Source organism: Myiozetetes cayanensis, unplaced genomic scaffold (genome assembly GCF_022539395.1).
Source record: "Myiozetetes cayanensis isolate MyiCay16 unplaced genomic scaffold, myiCay2020 scf1, whole genome shotgun sequence".
NCBI lineage: Eukaryota > Metazoa > Chordata > Aves > Passeriformes > Tyrannidae > Myiozetetes > Myiozetetes cayanensis.
In genome coordinates this window covers 12,029,284-12,051,653 of record NW_026086604.1, presented here as the reverse complement: position 1 = coordinate 12,051,653, position 22,370 = coordinate 12,029,284, and the positions used below count along the sequence as shown (strand labels likewise).

The following is a 22,370-nucleotide window of genomic DNA, read 5'->3' as shown; positions in this document are numbered from 1 at the left end:
CACTACTTTGTCTGTTATTTTCTCATACCTCTTGACAACCACCTCATTACTGACATGACAAATTTTCCCAAATCACTTAGCAAATTCAAGTCGCTCCTCTCGAGTCAATGTAGGACACTTTCTCTATCATAGCACAAAAGAGGACTTGATAAATTCCTCTCAATATATTAAGATCACTCCTTTGTTTATCATGCTTGACCTTGCCTTCGCAGCCAGATCATGCTTTTCAGGTCATGCACAATGCCATGGCAGGGGTACTGGTGCATGCAAAATAGTTTGAAAATATATCATCAGGAGCTTTATCCATAGTGAGCACTTTCAGACCAGCAGAAACCCTTGCACAGAACAAACTTAGACAGCTTCAAAGTCCTTTTCAAAACTCCTGCATCCCTCCACAGTCTTGCAGTCAGACTGTGCAGCAGGCAGAGGGATCTCAACAGGAAGATTCTCCCCTCCTTATTTTTTACATGAAGCCTTTCACACCCTTTTCCATACATTCTTTTCTGGTCAGCTAAGCTCAAAACAACCATCTAATTGTCTTTTACATCATAGGTTAGAGACCAAAGTTACATAGGGCAATAGTGCCTTTGCGATTTAGTTCATGGGGGTTACTACATTTCCTTTGCAAAGGTGTTACACTCATCTTAGAAGGTACCATATCAAACTACTTCCTTTGACTCTGATTACAGCATCTCTTAAAAAAAGTCATATCCATTTATTTCCAGTAGTTTTTAAGACAGAGGACAATATAGACATGCCTACACAGTCATTACAGGAGGGAGACTAACTGGTAACAATCTGCCATTTTGGATCCTATGGGTCCCATATGGAACTGATATGGAACAACCAAATGCTTATGCAAAACATGAGGAGCTCCAATATTGCCAGATAATGTTCATACTATGAACATGCATTTCATTTTTGCAATGAGTAAAATTTCAATGAAATGTCAGATAAAGGAAAAAAATACATCCTAACTCTGGTACAAGAAAGGTAAGACTCCATTTTTAATGACGTGCTTAAAAATCCAGTGAGAAGGGATAGAAAAACTTCAATGTGTCTCCTTTCAAAGCGTAAATTGTCCTATCATGGCCAACAAACATGTTTCAAGAGATTACTAAGGCCATTTTCCCCAAAACTGCTGGCAAATAGCAAATAACTTACAAAAGCAAAGTTACAAGTCTTGGTTCTCTAATGTCTTTTAGAAATTTCAGGTAAAAAAATTATTTCAATTAAAGGATTTGTTGGGTACAAATATTAAATGTCTCAAATGTATAAAGACACATCAGTACAATGTAAAAAGAGAACAAGGTGGGGTAGGCATTATGTGATACTTTGATGTGCATTTATAAGGGACTAGGAAACGGACAACAAGTTGGCTTTGGCTCATAGTAGAATTCTATACTAGATTAAAAACTAAAATTTGTTTATAATCATGGCATACCTCTGGAGAAATAACAAACTGGTTTCCACAGTAATGTTTGGTAAAGACTGTTTTATCAGTCTAAAATAATTAACTCTTAACAGCAAGAAACTTGGAAATAAATAAGCTGAGGAAGAGTGAAGCTGAAAAATAATTATACCAATCTTTTATTCTGAATATTTCATTGCACTGGACTTCTAACGAAGTATAACTGGAAGTAATCTTTTACCATCTCCTTCAGACTGATGTTACTATAATACTTCTTCATAAACACAGAATGGACAAACCCCTCCCTTACTTTTTTCTCTCCTTGTTGTGTCCTGGACTGGATGACTTCAATGCCAGGTGTAGGTTCAATCCCACCTGTAAGCAAGTTCTCAATACACTTCGAAAAATTCCCCATCTCCTGCCCTTTTGCAAGAGATCCTGTATTTCCTCCTACTTTTCTGTATTGCTGATCCAATCCTCCTGCTATTGGAAACAGCGCACAGCTACTGATCCCAGCCCTGGCGGTGCTGGTTGGCTCAGCAGGGCTGGCACACGATCAGCTGCAGTGGGTCCCCAATATCAGACCTTTGGAACTTCAGTAAAAGCCAAGTGAGCAGTTCTGCCCTAGGCAGTCACCAGCGAATCAAAGCAGCTGGCAGTCAGATGTTGAACACTTGAAACGTAAATCCTTCCCATTACTATTACACACACTGCACAACTACTCTACAGTTAAAATACTAGAAGATTTAAAAAAAAAAAAAAAACAACAACAACAAAATAACCAATTGGTTTTCAAATATTTTTAAAAACTCATATAAAGATCAAAGGCAACAGCCTCTTATCTTTTTGATTACCTAAAACGCCTCTGCTCAGTGATCAGCAGCCCTGATTGTGGCTGTGATTAGACACCAATTCCTGTCAAAGACGGGGGACAGAAGGACACAGATACGTTACCAGGAACACAACAAACTCTAGCCACGGTAAACCATTTTATAATTAAAATTCACAAGCTATCATTACAGACGGGTATTGCAAATGAAACCCTTCCACTTCAATTATGTTAACCATCTCAAAGTCAATGACCGCAGGTTTTCTTTCTGCTGCCAAAGGAACAGAGGCACAAGTCATGCCTGATGCCTTTTTTTTTTTTTTTTTTTTTAATTTTTTTTAGGAAAAAAGGACTAGTGTTCTGGTTTATTTTTTCCATTTGGAGTATGTCTGAGCTCGCAAAACCCTGTACTGCCCCAGAACACAAACAACACTTCCTTCTGTGACATGTTCTTACTGTCTTCCAAAGAAAAAAGCAAAAAGCACAAGAAAAGCAGATGACTCGGTGACAGCACATCTGCAGGAACACCTGCTCTCCTCTCCCGGCTCTCTCCGCCGTCAGATGTCTGCCGTCTACTGTTCACAAACCAGCATGACCTCAGGAGCCACAGAAATCCCAAAAGCTTTTCTCACCAGCGCCTCTTGAAAGCATTCATCAAGTTTCTAGAAACCGCTTAAATAGCTACCAAAATAAACCCAGTACCCTTAAACCCATCAGGGAGTTTCTCTTAGCAGTAGAAGGAAACTGTGCAGCGCACAAAACATGCCAAACACTTCAGAGGAACTGATGAGACCGATCTCTGCGAGACTGAGAGTGCTCAGTCCTAAAATAAGCTACGTTTTCCATAGTCACATGCACACAGAGCAAAAGTTTAAGTAAATAGGAGACCTATAGGTGAGTCCCAAAGGTCAACTGACTCGGGCTCGGCGAGTTATTTATTCTTCTCTATATCCTAGAGGGAAAAGGAACAAGCAAACTAGTGTTACAGAGTAGGAATGGTTTCTAACCACAGCCTATAACATAAGGGCATGGCGATGTACAGCCTAAGTCCGTTACTGTACCTGAGACCGGCCCCTCATCCCATTCTTCGGATCTCCTAAATCGATTTGTTGTAAATCCCATGCAGACATTTACTCCAAAGGCAAAAGCAAACAAGGATATAACCTGCAAAAGTAAAACAGCAAAGTAAGTGAAGTGTGCAAGAAGCAGGACTTTCATGCCAAGAGCATTAGGCATAAAGGGTAGAGATGGTCCTCTGTACATTCGGGCTCCCCAGCACTGCAGTTCCCATCACTGGAGCAGCAGCTGACAGCGTCACCGTTGGAGAGTAACACAAACCAGAAGGGGTTTATGAATAAAACATCTCTTTCTGAAGCTGAAACGCTCCTTTTTGTAGGAACTTATTCAGGACAGACGGGCTGCTACTCCTCCTCTAAAAGCAAACACGTTCCTCTCCTCTCCTACCTGGTGCGAGTGGACGCAGCCCTGCTTAGCCATACCAGGGAATTCTTGAAAAGCCTACGCCGCACCGCCGCCTTTTTTTATAGTGAGCGCAGAGCTCTGTTTGCTCGGGGAGTTCGGGCTATTAGCTACGAGTAATCCCACCTGGTGAGGTTGACAGGCTCGTGTGATTTGTCCAGGGGGTGATTTCATCATGTTTCACTCACAAATCGCAGCTCCGAGTGCAAGAAGCTCCAGGCATCATCCCTCGCTGCGCCCTCCCCCCAGGCACACACCCGTGCGCTTTTATGTGGTTTTCTCTGGCAGAGCTGAGCTTGCTTGTGCCGCGGCGGCCAATAGCTCCTCCTGCTCGTTTCATTCTCCTCACAAAAGTAACATGGCTAAAAGAAAAACCAAATGCGTCTCCATCTGGCTCGGAGAAGAAGAGGGGGAAGCTCACTGGGGGCTGCGAAGTGAAAATATCCCGGTGCCACCCTCAAAAGTTCCCCGGTGTCAGGTGTGACAGCGCGGTGGGCTCAGTCCCTCTGACCCCTCACGGTCGGGGGATTTGGGAGCTGGGGGACGCCCCTCTTCCTCCACGGGTGCTCCTCAAATTTCTAACTGTGCTGCAGAGCAGAGGCCCCAAAAAACTGGAGACTCTTTCAGAGCGCGGGGTGTTTTTTAACGTCGTTCTCCCGTGCTGCTGTGGCAGAGCAAGGCTCGTATCGATGGAAACACAAGCAGTTCCATCTGAATAGCTGGAAACTTCAGACTTCCAGAAAGGAAGGGAAGTGACACGTTCACTCTGCCCCACATTCCCCCATTTTCATCAACAACAGAAAGCTTGGCTGTTTGGATAAGCACTTTTATTTACAAAGCAAATGATAATGCTGAACAGAATTACGGTTGAAATCAGTGGCTTAAATATTATGTACCAAGGCAAATTATTTACCAGTGTAGTTTGCCACTTTTTTGGGTTTTTTTTGTCTGATGAAAGCTTCTTTCATGAAAGTGTTTACTAACAATTACATTTAAAGGGACAGAGTCGAGGTTTGTAAGCCCTCAGATGGACTGAGCTTCTCTTGGGACCTGTCCCATATTCTATATTGGCAATGAGAGACTCAGTACAGTTTTCTTTAAACTAACTTGCAATAATAAACACATACAATTTTGAGTTTTGTTTAGAGGTACCTTTTACCTGCTGCAATAACTCACCTTCCCCACCCTGTAGCTTTACAGGACAGAGTCTAAAAAGCCCTTTTCTTAGTTGCCCACACCTCATCAGCATGCCAGCCTTTGCCAGGAGATGATCCTTTTTTATGCAGTTTCTTAACTGAAAGTGGCTCTATTGTGTAGCTGCATCTTTGTATTGCAAGGCTCAAGGCAATGTAATTAGAGGGAAAAGACCTTCATCTTAGCCACACCAGGACATCGTATTCCTTTTACTTGCACGGACTGAGACTATGAATTCAAGACCCATTTTCTAATGCCCACTTCACTAGCTGGGCTGAAAAAAAATAAGCAATATTTTTCTAGCAAAAAGCTGAGCATAGAGAAGAATAATTATCAACAAAGTTACTATCTGTTCCTATAAGATTGTTTGCCCTTAGCCTCTGGTATATCCTGTGGTTAAGCAATTTCACCCCCAAGCACTAGGTAAGTACAGCAGTGTGTGATCTCAGCAGACAGGAAACCTAAGGTGCCACAAATAAAATTGCTCAGTGGTGTTGCCTATGTATCTTAGCTAATGAAGCTCATGATTTCATGGGCAAAATATAGAAATCAGCAGCTCCAAGCTTTCCTCCAGCTTGGGACCCTCAGGTCACTGAGGAACTGAGGCAAAACACAACTGAATTTTCAAATCAGGTGGCCAGTTTTGAGTGCCCAAGCCAAAACATCCAGTGTCATTTTCAGAGATCCGGAGCCTTTGCTGTTCTTGCATACCTTCCTAACACACAGGTCTTCAGTTCTCTTGAAGTAAAATTCCTACATATGTTAAAAGTGGCCACCCAGAAAAATAAAGAAAGAAACAAAACCAAGAAATACAGCATCACAGATGACTTCTACTGATTTAAAAATACATATTGCATTTTTCCATTTGTGTAACCTCTCTGGAGCTTGTAAACTTCACAACTTCACATAAATGGAGGAGCTCATTTTGTTTTCTGGTCCATGTTACAAGTACATTAGATTAATTAAAGTCCTTTGTAATGTCTTTAGAACTATAGATGATGACGACTCTGAAACTAATCTTTTTCATCTGTGTAATGTAAGACACATTTTCCAGTAGCGCTCAACTGAACACATACTCCGATGCACAAAGTTCTTTTTGTCTCAAACATTGTGCCTGAAGCCATCCCACAGATGCACAAGGAACTTATTAGCATAAACAAGGTCTAATAATTTTGTTCAGGCAAAATTTCACTGCTGGAATCAGTGGTAATTAATTTTTTCAGCACCTAATTGCCATTTTGCTCATCAGAATGGAAAGGACTAAAGCTGAAATAATATATTCCTGGCCCAAGAATTCAGCAATTCAGTGCAAGTTTTAAGGCTTAAATGAAACACATTTAAAAGGAATTTTAACAATATCAGCAGAATATGAAATGCATCTTTATCAGTTATCATGAATGAGAATTGGCCTTTGGATTTTCTGGCTTGTATTATACTGATTATTTAACTCCGGATGCAAAACGTCCAACCAGGCACCAGATGGCGTTTTACATGAGAAATTCACACTCTAACATTTTCACAGTTACAAACATTCACAGAATTGCAGTATCGTTTAGGTTGGAAAAAAAATTAAGATCATTAAGTCCAACCCTTAACTCGGCATTTCCATGTCCACCACTAAATCGTGTCCCCAAGTGCCACATATTTCTTGTCTTCTAAATACCTCCACCAGCTTCCCTGGGCAACTTGACAACCCTTTCCAAGAAGAATTTTTTCGCAATGCCCAGCCTAAACCTCCCCTGGCATAACCTGAGGCCATTGTCTCTCATCCTATCACTTGGTACTTGGGAGAGCCTCCTCTAAGGTAGCTCTCAGAGAGCAATAAGGTGTGCCCTGAGCCTCCTTCTGTCTGGGATAAACACTCCCAGTTCCCTCAGCAACTCCTCATAAGACTTGTGCTCCAGACCTTTCACCAGCTCCATTGCCCTTCTCTGGACATGCTCCAGCCTTTCAATGCCCTTTTCTAGTGTGGGACCCAAAACTGAATCCAGGATTCAAGGTGAGGCCTCACCAGTATCAGATCACTTCCCTGGTCTTGCTGGCCACACTGTTTCTGATACAGGACACGATGCCATTGGCCTTCTTGGCCAGCTGGGCACACTGCTGGCTCATGTTCAGCTGCTGTTGACCAGCACCCCCAGGTCCTTTTACACTGTTCAGCAAACTGACTGAAGGTGCCCTCAATCCCCTTGTCCAGATCATCGTTACAGATGTTAAACAGAACAGGTCCTCATCCTGGTTTTCCAGTGCTTGAACTGGTGATGGGTGTCACAGATGCCTACCAACAGAGTGCTCAGTCACTCTCAGAGTAAATAAGTTCTTCCTCATATTCAGGTGGAATTTCCCGTGTTCCAGATTCTGTCCCTTGCCTCTCATCCTACTGCTTGGCACCACCAAGGTGGTGGTGGAGTTTAGAGCATTTTATAGATCAAACCCAAGTATCTTTGGCACTCAGACAGTGCAGTGACTGACAAACAAGATAGAGAGGGAAGGAAAGGTGTGTTTGAAGGCAAGGACAGCAAAAGGACAGCAAAGCCAGTCATCACGTCAGGTCAGCCAGGTCTGATGACAAAAGGAGGGGCAGGAAGAGTAAGAGTCAGTGCAAGAGGGCAATGACCTGTGGTAAGCAGTCCTTCAGCAGAGATCAGCACAGGAGCCAGACTACAGCCAGATACAAAAGTGTAGAATGGTGATTGCACAGCCTGGGTATGCAGGAAAAAATATACAAGAGTTGTTGAAGGATGAGGAACCTGTATCTGCTCAACTCGTAAAGAGCACCATTGAAGACCTCAAAATAGGGTCACTGAGAAGTCCTCTTTATCTGATGGAGGAAAAATACTTCAGCAAGTAACAGATTCCAAGTGGATGGCAGCTGGCTTTGAAACAAAAAGTTAAAACCTGATCATAAAAGGCAGGAGAGGACACAGATGTTCACATGGATGCATTAAGGAAGTAGGTGGGACAGGGTAGGAAAAGGAACTACTACCATAGGCAAGGTCATGCTGTCGTTTCCTTGGGCTGTGGGACATGTTTGAGAGTTGAAGAAGCTTCTGCAAGTGTCTTTTGTACTTACACACATAAAAGTTGCGTTTTGTCAAGGAGGCAGGAGGCACAGGACTGACTTCCTAGGAGCTGCACCACCACACCCTCTGCTTCCCTATGAGACTGGGAAGACCTACAAACCAGGCTGTGCTCATGAAAATACACCCTCCTCACCACAGTTCCTCAAAACACCACCCAACAACAGCAGTCTCCAATTATCTGTCTGCTCATCATCGCTGGACCCTCAGGGATAATCATGGACAAATTAAAGTCTTCCAAATTGCAGTTTGCTGCAGCCCAAACCCTGAGGCACCAACTGCCTTAGGCATATATAAACCCATCAACATTTTTGAGCAACCTACATAACGCCTTCAGGGTTCACAGGGTTGGGGAGTGAGCACCCACATCCAGCCCAAAACTCGCTGAGGACAACCAACAAAGCACGTCGACCAGCAGAGCACGTTGCACTGCTCCTCACCTCACCCTCATCTACGTGTCCTGCACAAAATACAGGTGTACCAGGTTCATGCCTGTCTGAAACTGAGTGCTGCCTTCCCAGAGAAGAGAAACCACTGGCCAAAGGAGGACCTGAGTCCCAGTCTTTATTTATGTAAAACACTAGTATACTCACCAGGGACTGAAACCCACATGAGTAGCCTGGTGAGAAAAAGGAGGGCATAATGAAGTAGAGAAATAAATTCTCCCACACCCAACATCAGATGCAACAGCTTCAGTGGTTCAGTGTGGGATGTGGATTTGGTGACAGCACTGCAGTTCCTGAAGCTGCTCAAGTGCACCCTCCACACACAGTCACCATTTGTGCTGGCACAGAAGCAGAACAAGGTTTAGAAGCAAGGTCATGTCTTTGAGCAGGACAGCTAGGTCAGCTGGAAAAAGGAGATAAATTTTCAGTGACCTGAAGAAAGCTTTGGGTGCCTGAGTGCTTGTGTCTCCCAGCAGCACTATAGCTAAATCACCACCCACTTCAACACAGGGCATTGCACCTCTCACTGTGAGCTGTGCTCGATGGCAGCAGCATCAACACTACTCCAACAGATACACCTCCAACAAATTTCTCATCTTCAAAGAAACTAGTATTTACCCAAACTGGTTCATGAACAATATTATTATTATGAAGCTGCACAAACACTTCACTAAAATGCACTGAGTTCAGAATTATGTTTCTTAAGATAGTTGCATATAAAAAGTTTAGCAACTGCAGAATAAAAACTGTTCTGTGATGAAAAATCACATCTTCAGAGAGGATATGAAGGAGTTAAACATGGATTCAAAGAGCCCATATGTGTTCTTAGCGCAGCTCATGTTAGGCTTAGTATGTATTCAGGTCCTCATCCTTGTTTTCCAGTGCTTGAACCGGTGATGGGTGTCCCAGATGCCTACCAACAGCTCCACATCCCTCTTTTTAAAAGAGCTGTAGACTTCAGTGGTGTGAAATCTGCCCACCTACCCTCAGACAGTAATCTGGAGGTTCAAGGGTCTTGCACGGTGCCTTGCATGTGTCGCACACAATCATTGTTAGTTTATTTGAATTTTGTAAGTTATACAACCTATTATGTCCCACAAAAAACATAGACCTTTAGAAACAAAGAGTTAAAGCTAAATGAGAAAAAAAGCAACCAAACAAACCCCTAACCAAACCAAACCAAACAAACTCACAAACAAACACAACCCATAAAGGTGGTAAAACCACTTAAAGATGTAAAAAGCAGATTTTCTAGACTTCAAATCATATGTCTAGTTTCTTTGTGTAACTTGTATGTACATCCTTTACCTTATTTGAACCTTTCTCAGTAGAATATCAGCTTTGAATCTCTGGGTATATAAAACTTCTTTTGGGGACTTCTACAATAATCCTGTTACATATCTCTCCTACTTAATCACATTTACCCTCAGCTCAAACTCCACTTTGGCACAATTTTCAAGCTCAAGGCTTGGATATGATAAAAAAATTCCAAGTGCTAATCTCTTCTCTACAAGTAAAATGTGGATATAATTAATACTGTTTTGTTTACTTTGTTTTATCTGCCAAACAAGAGTTTCTGTTTGTTTGAAATAGACCTTTTTTTTTTTCATGTTTTTGGCACTTGGATCAAGAAAGAAATATTTTAATTATTATTTTTCTTCTAGTTAATCTGAAAAAACCCCACTGGTATTTTCAAAACAGCAAAATCCTACTTAATTTCAGTTTAAAGAGATTTGTCACTATGAATATTGTTCTAAGCTTGCCTGCAGTTGAGGCTTTGGATGCCCATGCTCTGCAGCGTCAAAACTTCTGCAGTAAAAGCAGAGGGATCAGGCTGGAATCAGAGGATTCCCCCACAGCAAATAGGGACATGCCTTCAGGTGGGCACATTTTGCTCCTGATTCTATGTATAAGAGGTATTTAAGGCTGCTGTTACAGTGGCCTGTAAGTGTCTGCAGCTATGAAAGCTTTTTTAGGGGGGCATGATAAATGAATGCATGCACACAGAACAGGCCTTGGTGGTGTTGCAGTTAAAAAAAACCAAAGAAACAAAGCTTGAACCCACTTCACATGAGCGTGAGTCCAATTCAAGTGGAGCTATTTTATTTGCATGAGGACTGCAAGACTGCACCACTAGATGCAATCAGTCCAGCATAAAGACAAGGAAATCCCAAAGAGATTGGGACAGCTGACAAAGAAGAGACGATCTCTGAAGAATTAAAATAACAACTATTAATGCTGCCTAAATTGCGTGATCTGATTCACTGAGTGGCTCCATGAACATTTATGTGGAGGAGGATACAATAGGAACTGTCCAGGCTTTTGTTCATAGAAAAATGCATAAATGGGAACACAGCTAACGCTGTCACAAACATAATCCCATCTGCAACCCCTTTTTGGGTGAACTGATTTATCTCATCTTTATGATTTACACAAGCTTAAGCTATCTGCAGCTGTTGAGAGGGGTGAGGTATTCCATTACCTTGGAAATAAGTGGCTTTTCTGCCCTTTTCCTTCAGAAAAGAAATAAACCTAGCAAGTAGAATCCAGATATCAAGTGTCTACCATCACCACCTGGCAGACTGGCTAGTCCTTGCTATCACTCCCATCCTCTAACCCCAACCATTGCTAGGGTTACACAAAAAGTCAGAAAAGGTAAAAAATTCCCTTCCTTTGACAGGTTTTGCAGCTGGGTGAGTTTTCTGCTGTGGTCCTCACCCCTAGAAGCAGTGTGTCTGTGAGACACAGTGAGCTGCAAACTGCTGTTTCCGACCTCCAAGCCGGGCACTGTAACTAAGGAGCATCCCGTGGGCAGGGGAGAGGCAGGCAGGGCACCGACAAGCTCTTCTCTTCTGCCGACTCACTCTGTTCCCCGGGGAGTGGTGTCACCGCAGCACACGCTCACCAACCCGCATTTCTTAACGTGCATCTGCTGCTGCCTGTTTCATTGGCAAAGTGCAACAGTGTAAAACAACTGCATCTTGCTTTTTTAGGTCATTTCGGACAGATGGGCCACTTTCCAAGCATCACAAATTTTGCTAAGTTGAAACATGTCACCACCCGTTCAGTTGAAGGCCAGATTTTTTTTCTTTTTTTCCGATTTCAGCCGAGTGCAAAGATGACAAATGTTAGTACAAAGGGAAAAACATCCTGTTAGAATAGTACTCCCTGTTTTCTACGGGTGAGAAAAGTATAAGCAACATTTCAACAACAAAATAATGTGATCCACTGCTGGAATTTTTTTTTAAATCCATATCATAATGTATACCTGAATAAATTTCAAAGTCTGCAGGAATGCAATATAAAAAAAGGAGAAGAAAAATGCTGGCAATCAAAAATATGTAACTCTGCAAGCATGGGTTTGTATAAGGATTATCAGGGGGTTTTATGCAAATACTTTTTCGCCTTTTCACCATAAAACTTTGGAAAGGAATAAATAATTTATTTTTTTTTTAAATAATGGATTGAACAAGCTGTAGGGAAACTCAGGTCACTTAAATATTAATAGACTTTGTCATTATTTTTAAGCAAATAATCTTACTGAATTGTTTTGTTTAACTCCTCTTTTTTATCTAGCAAAACAAGACTTTCAGAAAGAAACAGTTCCTTAGTTTAATGCCTGCTGACTGCTGTAGACTAAAAGAGCTCTGCTTTGCTCAGCCTTCACAGAAGGCTCCCCACACAGGCAAATCTCCTTTTCACAGCAGATAAGACTGAAGTTAGCTAGATATTATAGTTGTTGAAGATTCCCAGGGCAGAGGCAGACGTTCCTGGGCATCCACAAAACCTGCAAAACAGCTGGGACTATTTAATTTATTATCCTTGCACTGTCCATACTAACACTTCTCCAAGACACTGAAACCAAACACCTCTGAGTCTGATTCAGCCCATGTGAAAAGGACTTGAGTAAACTACTGGTCTGGTGAAGAGAGTGGGGACACCTCCTCTTCCAGCAATAGCTTTGCCAGCTACAGGGAAAGCCTCTGGTGCCTGCTGTCCCTGTTCAGGTATGCAAAGTCAACATTTCCTCATTTTGGGAGAGGAGTTGCCCAGACTGGCTGTTTCTTCCCCTCCTCTGCACCACACTGAGCATGGCAGTTTCACTGTCTGAGTGATCGTCCTCCAGCTTGGTGCTGAGGAACACTATGATTAAATGACCTTTAAACCAAACAAAACAACACACTTTGGGCAAAGAAGCCAGGATGGATGATGGAAACAGGCAAGGTGCAGCAACATCTTCAGGTGACAGCTGAAGTCAGCAGAAGAGGATCACCCCTACTCCTGGGTAAACTGAGTTCTCTTTGCACTGAGATAGAGCAGGAGCACAAACTTCCTCTGTGGTAGCTTAAGCCACGACAGGTGTTTTGGAAAATGAGTATGGGACTATAATCTCAAGTTCATACCCCTGTTTGTTGGCAGTCTAAGCCTGCCAAAGCATCTGCTTGATTCTGCAGATAATTCAGCATAGTTTTGGAAGGCACTGGATTAAATAATAAAAAAAACAACACTAAGAAAACTTGCATTTTCTATACTTTCTTCTCTGATGCATTATGAATAAAACAAATAAGCCAACCTCAAAGCCCCATTGTATAAGGGCAGGTGGAAGTACAGTCAGACTGCAGGACAGAGGGCACAGGGCAGAGGCATGGGAAACCTTGCAGGGGTGGCAGATTCAGCACACAAACCAGACCTGATGCTGCCAACAGCACAGCAGCAACTGCCAGGACAGCACAGTAGATAGCCCATGACTGTCATATGCCATGGCTGTCACAGTCATCTCCTGCCATCTGTGGGGGATACTGAGCTGGCTTGACAGAGCAATGGTAGGGCAGAAAAAGGTAGATTAGTGTTGAGGGTGAAAAGAGACAAAATATATTAGAAGAACAGAGCTTTAGAGATTCCAAAAGGGAAGCCACAGACTCCTACTCTTCTTTCTCCAAAGATGGCTGATCCAAGCCGTATTTTCTCTTTATACAGCCTGTGAAGTCTTTAAGTATTGTACTGAACATCCTTCACTAATCATGATACAGGATGAGTGACAGGCCACCTTTGGCCTTTTCCCACCATCCCACTCAGAGCTGAGGCCGATTCTGACACACCAAAACATGAGCTGGTGCAGCTGGAGGGGCAGCAGTTTGTTCCAGTCCTTGCAGTTACAGAGTCTTCCTGTCTCCTCTGGTAGCCCCGACACTGAATTTGGTGCAGGGCTGATCCCCCTTTGCTGCTGCCACAACACAAGCTCCCACCACCATCCTGTCCCAGCTCCAATAAGCTCCACCAGCCCTTGTCCTATTCTCCCATTATCCTGCCATTGGCCAGAAAAGGTTTTTAAGTTGTCACATTCATCAACAGCTAATATGACTTAAAAGGGACACACAGCTAACATGACTCAAAGTGTTTTTCTGCCAGGCGAAATACGCAGCAATAGGTGAGCAAATGTTCTGTGGAGAGTGACTTCCACCTTGGAATTCAGTTAATTGTCTTTCCCCATTTTACTGCTATTTGTCATGAGCACAGGTGCATCCTGCTGCACCAAAATCCCCTCCTGCCTCAAGGACTTGCACTTATACAAGGCAGTTTGGAGCAATTCTGCAGAGCCCAGCTGCTGGAGTCCAGTAATTGAAAACTCTGGGTGTGGTAGGGGGTGTCCCCAGGCTGTCCCTTGGCTAATTCCCTCCCTCTGCTTTGTTATGCTGGTTGAGGGAAGGGCTCCCATCCTGTTCCAGCTTTGCCAGGGCTCTCCCTAAAACCCAGAGTGAGTGTGGAGCCCATTCGAGAAGTGCTGCCTTCACTGGCTCTGACAACTTCTGCTGTTGCACGGACAGAGCAGTACAATCCTCCTTTCTTCAGGTTAACACATTTATCCCCTTACAAATTATCAATTTCTGGCAAAAAAAACCCTGGTGGGCTGGTTTGTGTGTAAACACAAGGGCCTGGACCCATCTGGGAACTGGTGGGCTAGTCCTGCTTAAGGGCATGTGTAGCCTGGCAGCCTCAGAACCTCATCCTGCCATGTCCCTACAGCTGCCTGCACAGCCACATAGGCCAGTATAGAGCCAGAATCTTAAAATTTGGCATTAGATCAAAAATCCTGCATGAACAAAGCATTATTACCCAGGATCCCAAGTTTTTTGACCACCACAGGGATTAGAGGCAGGACCCTCAGCTGAACATGCCATTAACAAGCAGCAGCAGGAAACAGAAATCTGTGAAGGGAATAAAATGTGACATTTCAGTGATGGGGACAGGAGACAGTTGCTGTGGGAGGGAGGGCTTCAGGAGAAGAACAGCAGGAACAACTCTGGCAGATGTCCTGCAGATGATATTTCTGCACCGATGACATGGGATGAAAAAATGAGGTTATAGTCAAGGATGAGTTTCCAAGAACTTCTGAAAAAAAACCCAAAAATAAAGCGAGTGAAGAGATGAGTGACAGCAAAGTCAGAGATGGCTTCAAAACTAGAAGGCTTTCAGGTAAAAATCTTTTAACAGCCAAAAAAACCACTGAACCAGAAGATCCAAGGGTGAGAATCCAGAAATATGTACAATTGTGCATTATTTGGAGAGACCGTGGCTGCCCTGGGCTGGACAGAGCTGGTCCCACTGCAGGACATGGCTGAGCCTCTCATGGGCCCAAGACAGCAGCGCCTCTTGTAGAACGTATAGAAAAAGGGTAAAAAACACAGTGCAGGTAGTGAGGAGTGAGAGGAAAAGTAAGAGAAACAGCTCTGCAGACACCAAGGTCATCAAGCAACGCCCTGTCAAAGAGGGGGAGTGAGAGAACGGCTGAGTGGACATCTGGCAGCCAGCCGAGGTCAACCCACCACAGCTTCCTATTAAAAATCTCTACAAGAGATGATGAAATCCAATGATGAAATAATATAAACAAAGGAGAAAGGTTATAGATGAAACTTTTCAAGTACTTTACAATAAAAAGCGTGTAAGAAGGACATGAAATCCCTCTCAGAAATGAAAAGAGTGGCTGGATAGGAACTGTATTAGAAGAGGAGGCACCTGACAATCTCCAAGTGCCAGACGTAAGGAAGGTCCATCTTCAATAGGAGAAAAGTTCTGTCAGGACAAGAAGACAGGAGCTGAGCATACTTGCTATTATTTTTTATTTTTATTCTCTTTTCATACAATTTTTCATATACAGCACTCTCAACTGGAATTTCCAAGCAATTCTTCAGTACTTTGAAATATGAAGACTGCTAGGACAAAAGACCATCTCCTGTGAGTCTTTCTCACAGAATGTAAACAGTACGCAACAGAAAAACAGTTCTCCAACAATGATAGAGCCCATATGTATTTATTTTTATCTTTACATCTTTTTTGTGTATCAAAGTGGAGCACACACAGTTTCGTGGGTCTTGAAACAAAGAAAGCCTGTGAGATCATTTGGTCTGACACCCTGCAAACATAGTCGTCATCTCAGCTGGTGATGAGCCCAAGGGAGGGTTCATCCCAACTGGGCTGGCGTGGGTGGCACAGGGAGAGTAACACTGGGGAGGCTCAGAAGTCCCCATCCAGTAAGGTGCTGCAGAGGTCAGAGGTTCTGCCAGGTTTGCAAGCACATGAAAAGCAATTTGTGTTACTGGTGTGCCAGCAATAGCAGATTCTGCTGTGTTTCCATAGATGGTCCATTAATCTGGGAAAACTGCCATAAATGAGCACTCAGAAGAGCATGTTTGGACAACTGGTGCTACCCCAGCACTGACAGTAGCAGTCTTGTGCCACCACTCTTCATTCATCTCTCACAAATATTCATTACCCCCACTTCCAGCTCAGCTAATGTCAAAGGATTACCTCTGGCATATTTTGGTAAAGGCTGCTCTGTGGGCACTATTTTAACAGCTCCAGCTTTCAAGAATGATGCTAACGTATCTTTAGTTGTCTGGCATTCAAACTCAGCTGGTATCCTTGATGAATAATTGGAAACCTCCCTGCTGCAGTGACTTTAAACTCCTTGTTTAACCTTCATACTATAACCTTTGAAATAAGGTTAAGATTTTGTAGAATAAATAATAATAATGGCCAGTCTTCGTGAGCGAAGATCCGGGGAAGGTCTTTACACCTTCCAACCTGCGCATTGGATTTTTTAGGTGAGACACAGTGTGCGCGGAACTATTTTGTGTTCTTAACATCCTAAACAGGCCAGCCTCCTAGGAGGAAACATCTCTACAAATTTGGACTTGATGAGAAGCTCTTAATCTAAAAATATCTGTTGCTGTCCCTGAACAGTTCAGCTGGTCACCTGTGGGCAGCCAGTGTTAGGGACAGAGTCAGCCTCTTCTTTCTTTTAGGTACAAGTAACTCCCCACTACCTCTCCCTACCCACCAGGCACAGCCCATGCCCTCTGCCAGCCCCCAGCCCCACCACACATCCAGTGGGGAGGGCTGGATCTTTCATGTAAGCTTTAGACAGAACCCTGACACCCTCCAAATGACAAGTCAGCATCCCAGTTCCACTTGCAGAGTTCAGCGTTCCCATCACAGATGTGGTGGCAATAAGGAGCAGCCTGCACAGCACCAACACATGCTGACAGGAAGCTTGCATAGATCAACAGTAATTAGAAGCAAATCACAATCAAAGTGTAAGCAAATCAGAAGCAAAAGAAACTCAAAAAAGGGGCTCAATGATAAATACTTCAAAATTAGAGTAATCAAAACCATTATGACTCCAACCATATGGAGGGGAACTACCAGGCATGAAGTGTTTTATTACTGCTTATCAACTTGCCTCTCTAATCAGCCCTTTACATTTGTTGCATAGGGAGTTATGGTAAAAAAATTACAGATCCTTGGGGTGTTACTGCCATGATTAAAGAAATCCATATATTTCCTTTGAAGAAAAAGGTTTAGGGAGAGGTGTCTGTAATAGGAACCTGTTTGAGACAGATTGCCTTTAAGCCCAAGACTTTACCAGTGAAGCTGCAGAGAGCGGAAATTTTAATATAAATCAAAAGCCAAGTGATGTGGGAGTTTAAAACTCATAATTATGTACTAGCACCATATTAATATAATAGGACATAAATATAAACAAAACTCCTGTCTGTGCTGGATGCCAATTTTGATATTGCTGTAAGGTAAGAATACCTATGAAAGGCAGTTTATATGAAAAAGGTTAAGAAAGAAAACATCTTCAGGAGGCAAAAGAATCTATAAGAGATCTACTGTGGTTTGTAAAATACATTTTCTTCCCTGTGCATTAAATAATACTTTCTCCTTTATTTATGAATCAGAGCACTTCCAACACCTGGAATGCACTTTGGAAGGACTTCCCTACTGCCAAATCCCAATCCAAGCTGCACTTTGCAAAAACACATTTATGCTACTTCATAGCCTGAGTTTGCTTGTAATTGTATTTATTAAAGACTACTTTATCAAACCAGGAAAAAACAAGGGGCAGAAGGGGAGGGCAGATGCGCCTACCGTACCAGTGGATCTCTTTTCTCCATGACCGAAGCTCGATGTGGAAGCGTGGCTTTGCCCTGTCCCTGCCAGCAGCTCCCAGCAGATGTGCTTTCCTGGGGAGGCTGTGGCTGCCCTGGCCCCAGGCTGGATCCCAGGGGGCTGCCCGGCCACCCTGGGCCTCGGTTCCCAGTGCAGCGTGGCTGAAGTCAGGGTGCCAGCTGCCCCCAGAGGGACAATGGCCCCATTGGGAGATAGCTGGGGGACAAAGGCACTGCTTTCAGGGATGATTTTATATGCACACATGTGACCTTTGCCTGAAATGACTCTGTGGAGAGCGTCCCTGTCCCAAGGCTCTGCTTTCAAACGCAGCAGTCTGAGGCACTTGTTTAATCTGTCCTTTTTCTTTTTGATTTTTTGCCACAGATGCCTCAGGAGAGGTCATGTGCAGATAACAAGGTGGTGCTAAGCTTTTTCTGATCATTTAATAGAGCTATTCAGTGATGGATAGGTTTATTTTCTTCACTTTGCAAAATCCTTCAGCAGAATCTGCTATCTGGAGTCCTTTTTCTGCTTTTAGAAATTTAACTACGAAACCAGAATACCCCAACTTCCAATCCCATGCCTTGAGCCAGCCTAGGAGCCACTTCCAAGCTCAGGCCACCTTTGCTAGAGGGCATATAATTTTAAATTTATGCAGCCAGATAAGAATGGCAGGGCCTTTGGGTTTTAAATTGATCAGAGCGACTTATTTATTGTAAATCAATTTATTTTAACAGTGATTTTTAAGTATTTTGAATGCTTCTTATTTGATGGAATATAAAATAGTGGTTGTCAATACATAGCACACATGAAACCCAAATATCTCTCTAGCTGGGCTAGAGGTGGGGGGTAAAGACAGAGTTTATCACCTTTTCTTTGGGATGTGTCAGTGAACACTGCAGGTGAAAGGATGGTCCCTCAGAGTGATTTTTTATTAGTTTACAGGGAAGGTTAATAGCAGTGTGACACTCAGGTTAGGCAAATTTTCCTTTGTAAGACCTTGATTTTTGCTGCTTATTGCTCTGACAAGCTTAAATTTTCATTTACATTTTTGTGGTGAAAGGAGTTGGGGTTTTTAATCTATTTTTAACTTACAGCAAAATACATTGAACCCTTTTGAGATTAAAATTAAGGATGCATTCTTTGTTATACTAATGTTAAACAAAATTATCTGTCCTTTCCATAAACAGAACTCAGGTTTGCATACCCTAGAGCAACAGATTTTGGGGACTAGGAAAGAATGGCCTTTGTCAAGTGAATACATTCATCCAACCCTATCAAATTCCACACAGATTTTGCCAAGTTATAAATCTTTAAGAGATCTTTGTGTATGCTCACCACTGTGTGAAACTTGCTCACACTCAGTGGCTGACCTCTCTGAAGATCTTCTCTGGGTGTCTTTGGGCCCCTTACAGACCATGGATCACACTGTAGGTTTATTTCAAAGGAAAGGAGTTTTAAAAGGTGCTCACAGTCACAATGGGATACAGGAGGGGGTCGTGGCTGTCTGTCTGTCACACACCACCCCCTCAGCACAGCTCACATCTCTCATAAAAAGAGGTGGTGGTGTGCATGCTGGGAAAAGGAATTTCTTGTCCTGAAATAAATCCTGCCCCATCTCCCAGACAAAATCAAACCCCACTGTGAAATTTCCCCACTCAGCCTCTGTGTTCCCTACAGCCCCTTCCCTCAACATCAGTCCTTTGAGAGAGCAAACATTAAAAAGGAGGATAAACTCAAAGCTTTGAGGAGCTACTGCATAGGTAGCAAGTCCTGGATCATAAATGAAACAGGGCTGCTGTTGGAAAGACAGCACAGAGTATGTGATAATGCACAGAGACCACAAAAGCAAACAGATTTCAAGTGTTTGATTGAGAAATATTTCTGCATGTGAGGTCAAAAAATTGTAGACACAAATCCAGTTAGAGTTTTATAAATAAATGAAAGCAAATTAATATATACATATATTCTGTGATATCTAGAAGCAAAATATCTGAGTAAATAGAGCAGGAAAGTACTGAAGACAAAGAAACAAGCTAGAAAACTCACACATCTCCACCTCAGAGCAGGCTGTTCCCAACACTGTGCTCCCTAATACTTGTTTGAATTCCAAGTAAAAAGAGATGCATCTCACTTTCCTTAGAAGCTAATGTGCAGCCTGCTGTGCCGTTGACAACTTTTTATCCCCTTCTAACTTCAATATAATTTTCCTTTTTTTTCTTGAATTTTAGCTTGTCACTTCTAAGTGTTTGCTGCCCCATGAAAATACATCTGTTCTGCAGCAGAGAGGTTTAAACTCTTTGTTACAAGTGCTCTGCCGAATAAAGAAGTGTTTACATTTACAAACTAAATTATTTCTCCACATTTACAGAGTTAAAATATACCTGTATTTGGAGACAAGCACGAGGGTCTCTACTCAGTCGCATTTCAGCATGGTTTGCAGGAACTGGCAGGATTAAGTATTGCCCAACACGTTAATTGCAATCTAAAAATATTTTGGTCAATCTTTACATCAGTTTAACATCACATTATTCTTGGTTATACAGCTACTGACTTCTTCTGAGTCATACTCAGTTAAAATAAATCTTGGGCAACTCTCATTCTGTATAAACAAACTCAGGCTGTTTAGCAAAACAAATGCTGCTGTCCCAGGATGTCATGGGGATCAGTGGGTATTGCTTTAGATAATGCTTCGTCAGAATTAATGCACAACAACTAGCACAGTTCAAGCAGGGCCAGTGGCCTGGGGCAGTACACAGTCAGAGGAGCACACAATGATGCCAGTGAAAGCCAGTGCCTGACCTGAGGGGCTTTAGGAATGGATTTCTACCCATAAACACAGAATTTTTAAATGTATATGTGTAAAGATTTAGTTAAGACCCCTAAAAGGTGATCTGTGCAGTGCCATTACCACTCTTTTACAGGCTGTGGCCACCAGTGCATTTTTACACAATCATAGAATGGTTTGGGTTGGAAGGGACTTTAAAATTCATCTAGTTCCAACCCCACTGCCAACTGGCAGGGAACCTTCCACTAGACCAGGTTCCTCAGGGCCCAATCCAAACTGACCTTGAACACTTCAGGGATGGGGCATCCACAGCTTCTGTGGGCAATCTGCTCCAGTGCCTCACCACCCTCACAGTAAAGAATTTCTTCCTAATATCTAATCTACACCTGCCCTCTTTCAGTTTGAAGCCATTCCTCCTTGTCCTATCACTACATGCCCTTGTGAAAATATCAAACATCTTCTCCCTGCAGCTCATCCTCAGTGAGTTGTGATTAGAGGTGATGGATCTGCTTTCTGGACTTGGCTTTAGGCAGCAACAAGGCAGGGCAGGGCTGGACATTAGGATCCTATTTTTAAAAGCTGTGTTTGTAGATGTCCCAGCCTGCTAGAAATAAAGACTTTTTGAACATAACTCCTTTTAATCCCTGCACTTTTTGCACTCATTTTTAAACAATATTGATGAAAATAAATTAATCAGAAAATTATACTGGCAGTTAAATATGCCACAAGAAGTACAGTACTAAAACCAACCATGAAAAACAGTGCTTCAAAAAAACCTGCACTTCAGATAGTCATGAATAAAAGAAGATTGTGACTTACAAGAAATATACAGCTCCTCCTGTTAATCTGTTCCATATTTGATCATTGAGTGTGAATTACAGTTGAAAAATATCCTGGGGGATTACTTAATACGCTGCCTAATCCAACCGTCCACCCCCTGCAAAGTACAGCCTCATGTGGTTTCGCTTCATTAGGAGTTTCTCTGCTGCTCCAATGACCCAGCTTAGTTCCACCTCCTGCAAACAGGTCTGAGCATGAAGAAACAGCTTCTGTGGCCAGAACTGCACTGAAATATGTAATTCTGTACAAGCATAATTGCACGAGCTGAGCTAATGGAAAAAACATACTTTGTCCAGCAACCTTCTAGGCATGGCTGGAGTTACTCCTCCTGCAATCTGAATGGATTATGTGGTCTTGTATCTGTGACTTTGCTACGGCCACATTTTCTTGTTCTTAACCCTTCATTTACAGCATTGCAGCTGCCTAACAACTTTGCTCGAAGTCCAGAAGTTTAGCATTTCTGTTAAACTGCATTTTTCATGTAATGAAATGTTGTTTTATTTCCACCAGACTTTTCCCATCAGGGGAGATGTTATGATGTCCTTTATTCTCTGTTTGTGCAAAAACGTATCTTCACTTGGAAAAGTCATCAGACCCAGAGCTTTGAAAGATCATCTGTCAAAAGATTAATCTTCCTCTCCTGAGCTCTGTTAACCACACTATACCAGGCTATGACCAGTTATAAAATAGCACAGCTTTACAAACCTGCACCAGCAGGATCCACCTCCCTGAGAGTATCTGCCACAGGGAGCTTGGGATGGAAGAGAAATGGCCATAAACAGTAGTTGGGGGTATAAGTGTACTGGGAGATGAAGTGTGGATATGTGAAGAATCATAAAGATCACAAACT

At 42.7% G+C, this 22,370-nt stretch overlaps 1 protein-coding gene across 10 annotated transcripts in view; it reads right to left on the bottom strand.

Annotated features, from left to right (window-relative positions):
- ENPP2 (ectonucleotide pyrophosphatase/phosphodiesterase 2) overlaps positions 1–20,333 on the bottom strand; it is a 72,948-nt gene extending 52,615 nt beyond the window's left edge. For 3 of the 10 annotated variants that reach the window (XM_050320860.1, XM_050320936.1, XM_050321335.1), the window contains exons 1-2: positions 3,846–4,147; positions 3,302–3,404 (exon numbers count right to left, since the gene is read on the bottom strand). In XM_050320860.1, coding sequence (XP_050176817.1) covers positions 3,302–3,404; positions 3,846–3,896 — 154 coding nt within the window. In that variant the 5' untranslated portion in view covers positions 3,897–4,147. Of the gene's footprint in view, positions 1–3,301; positions 3,405–3,501; positions 3,548–3,704; positions 4,148–17,871; positions 18,157–20,276 lie in introns of those variants that run through there. The other 7 variants (XM_050321103.1, XM_050321426.1, XM_050321024.1 and 4 more) reach the window with 6 other exon arrangements.
- Between the last annotated feature and the right edge of the window lie 2,037 nt (positions 20,334–22,370).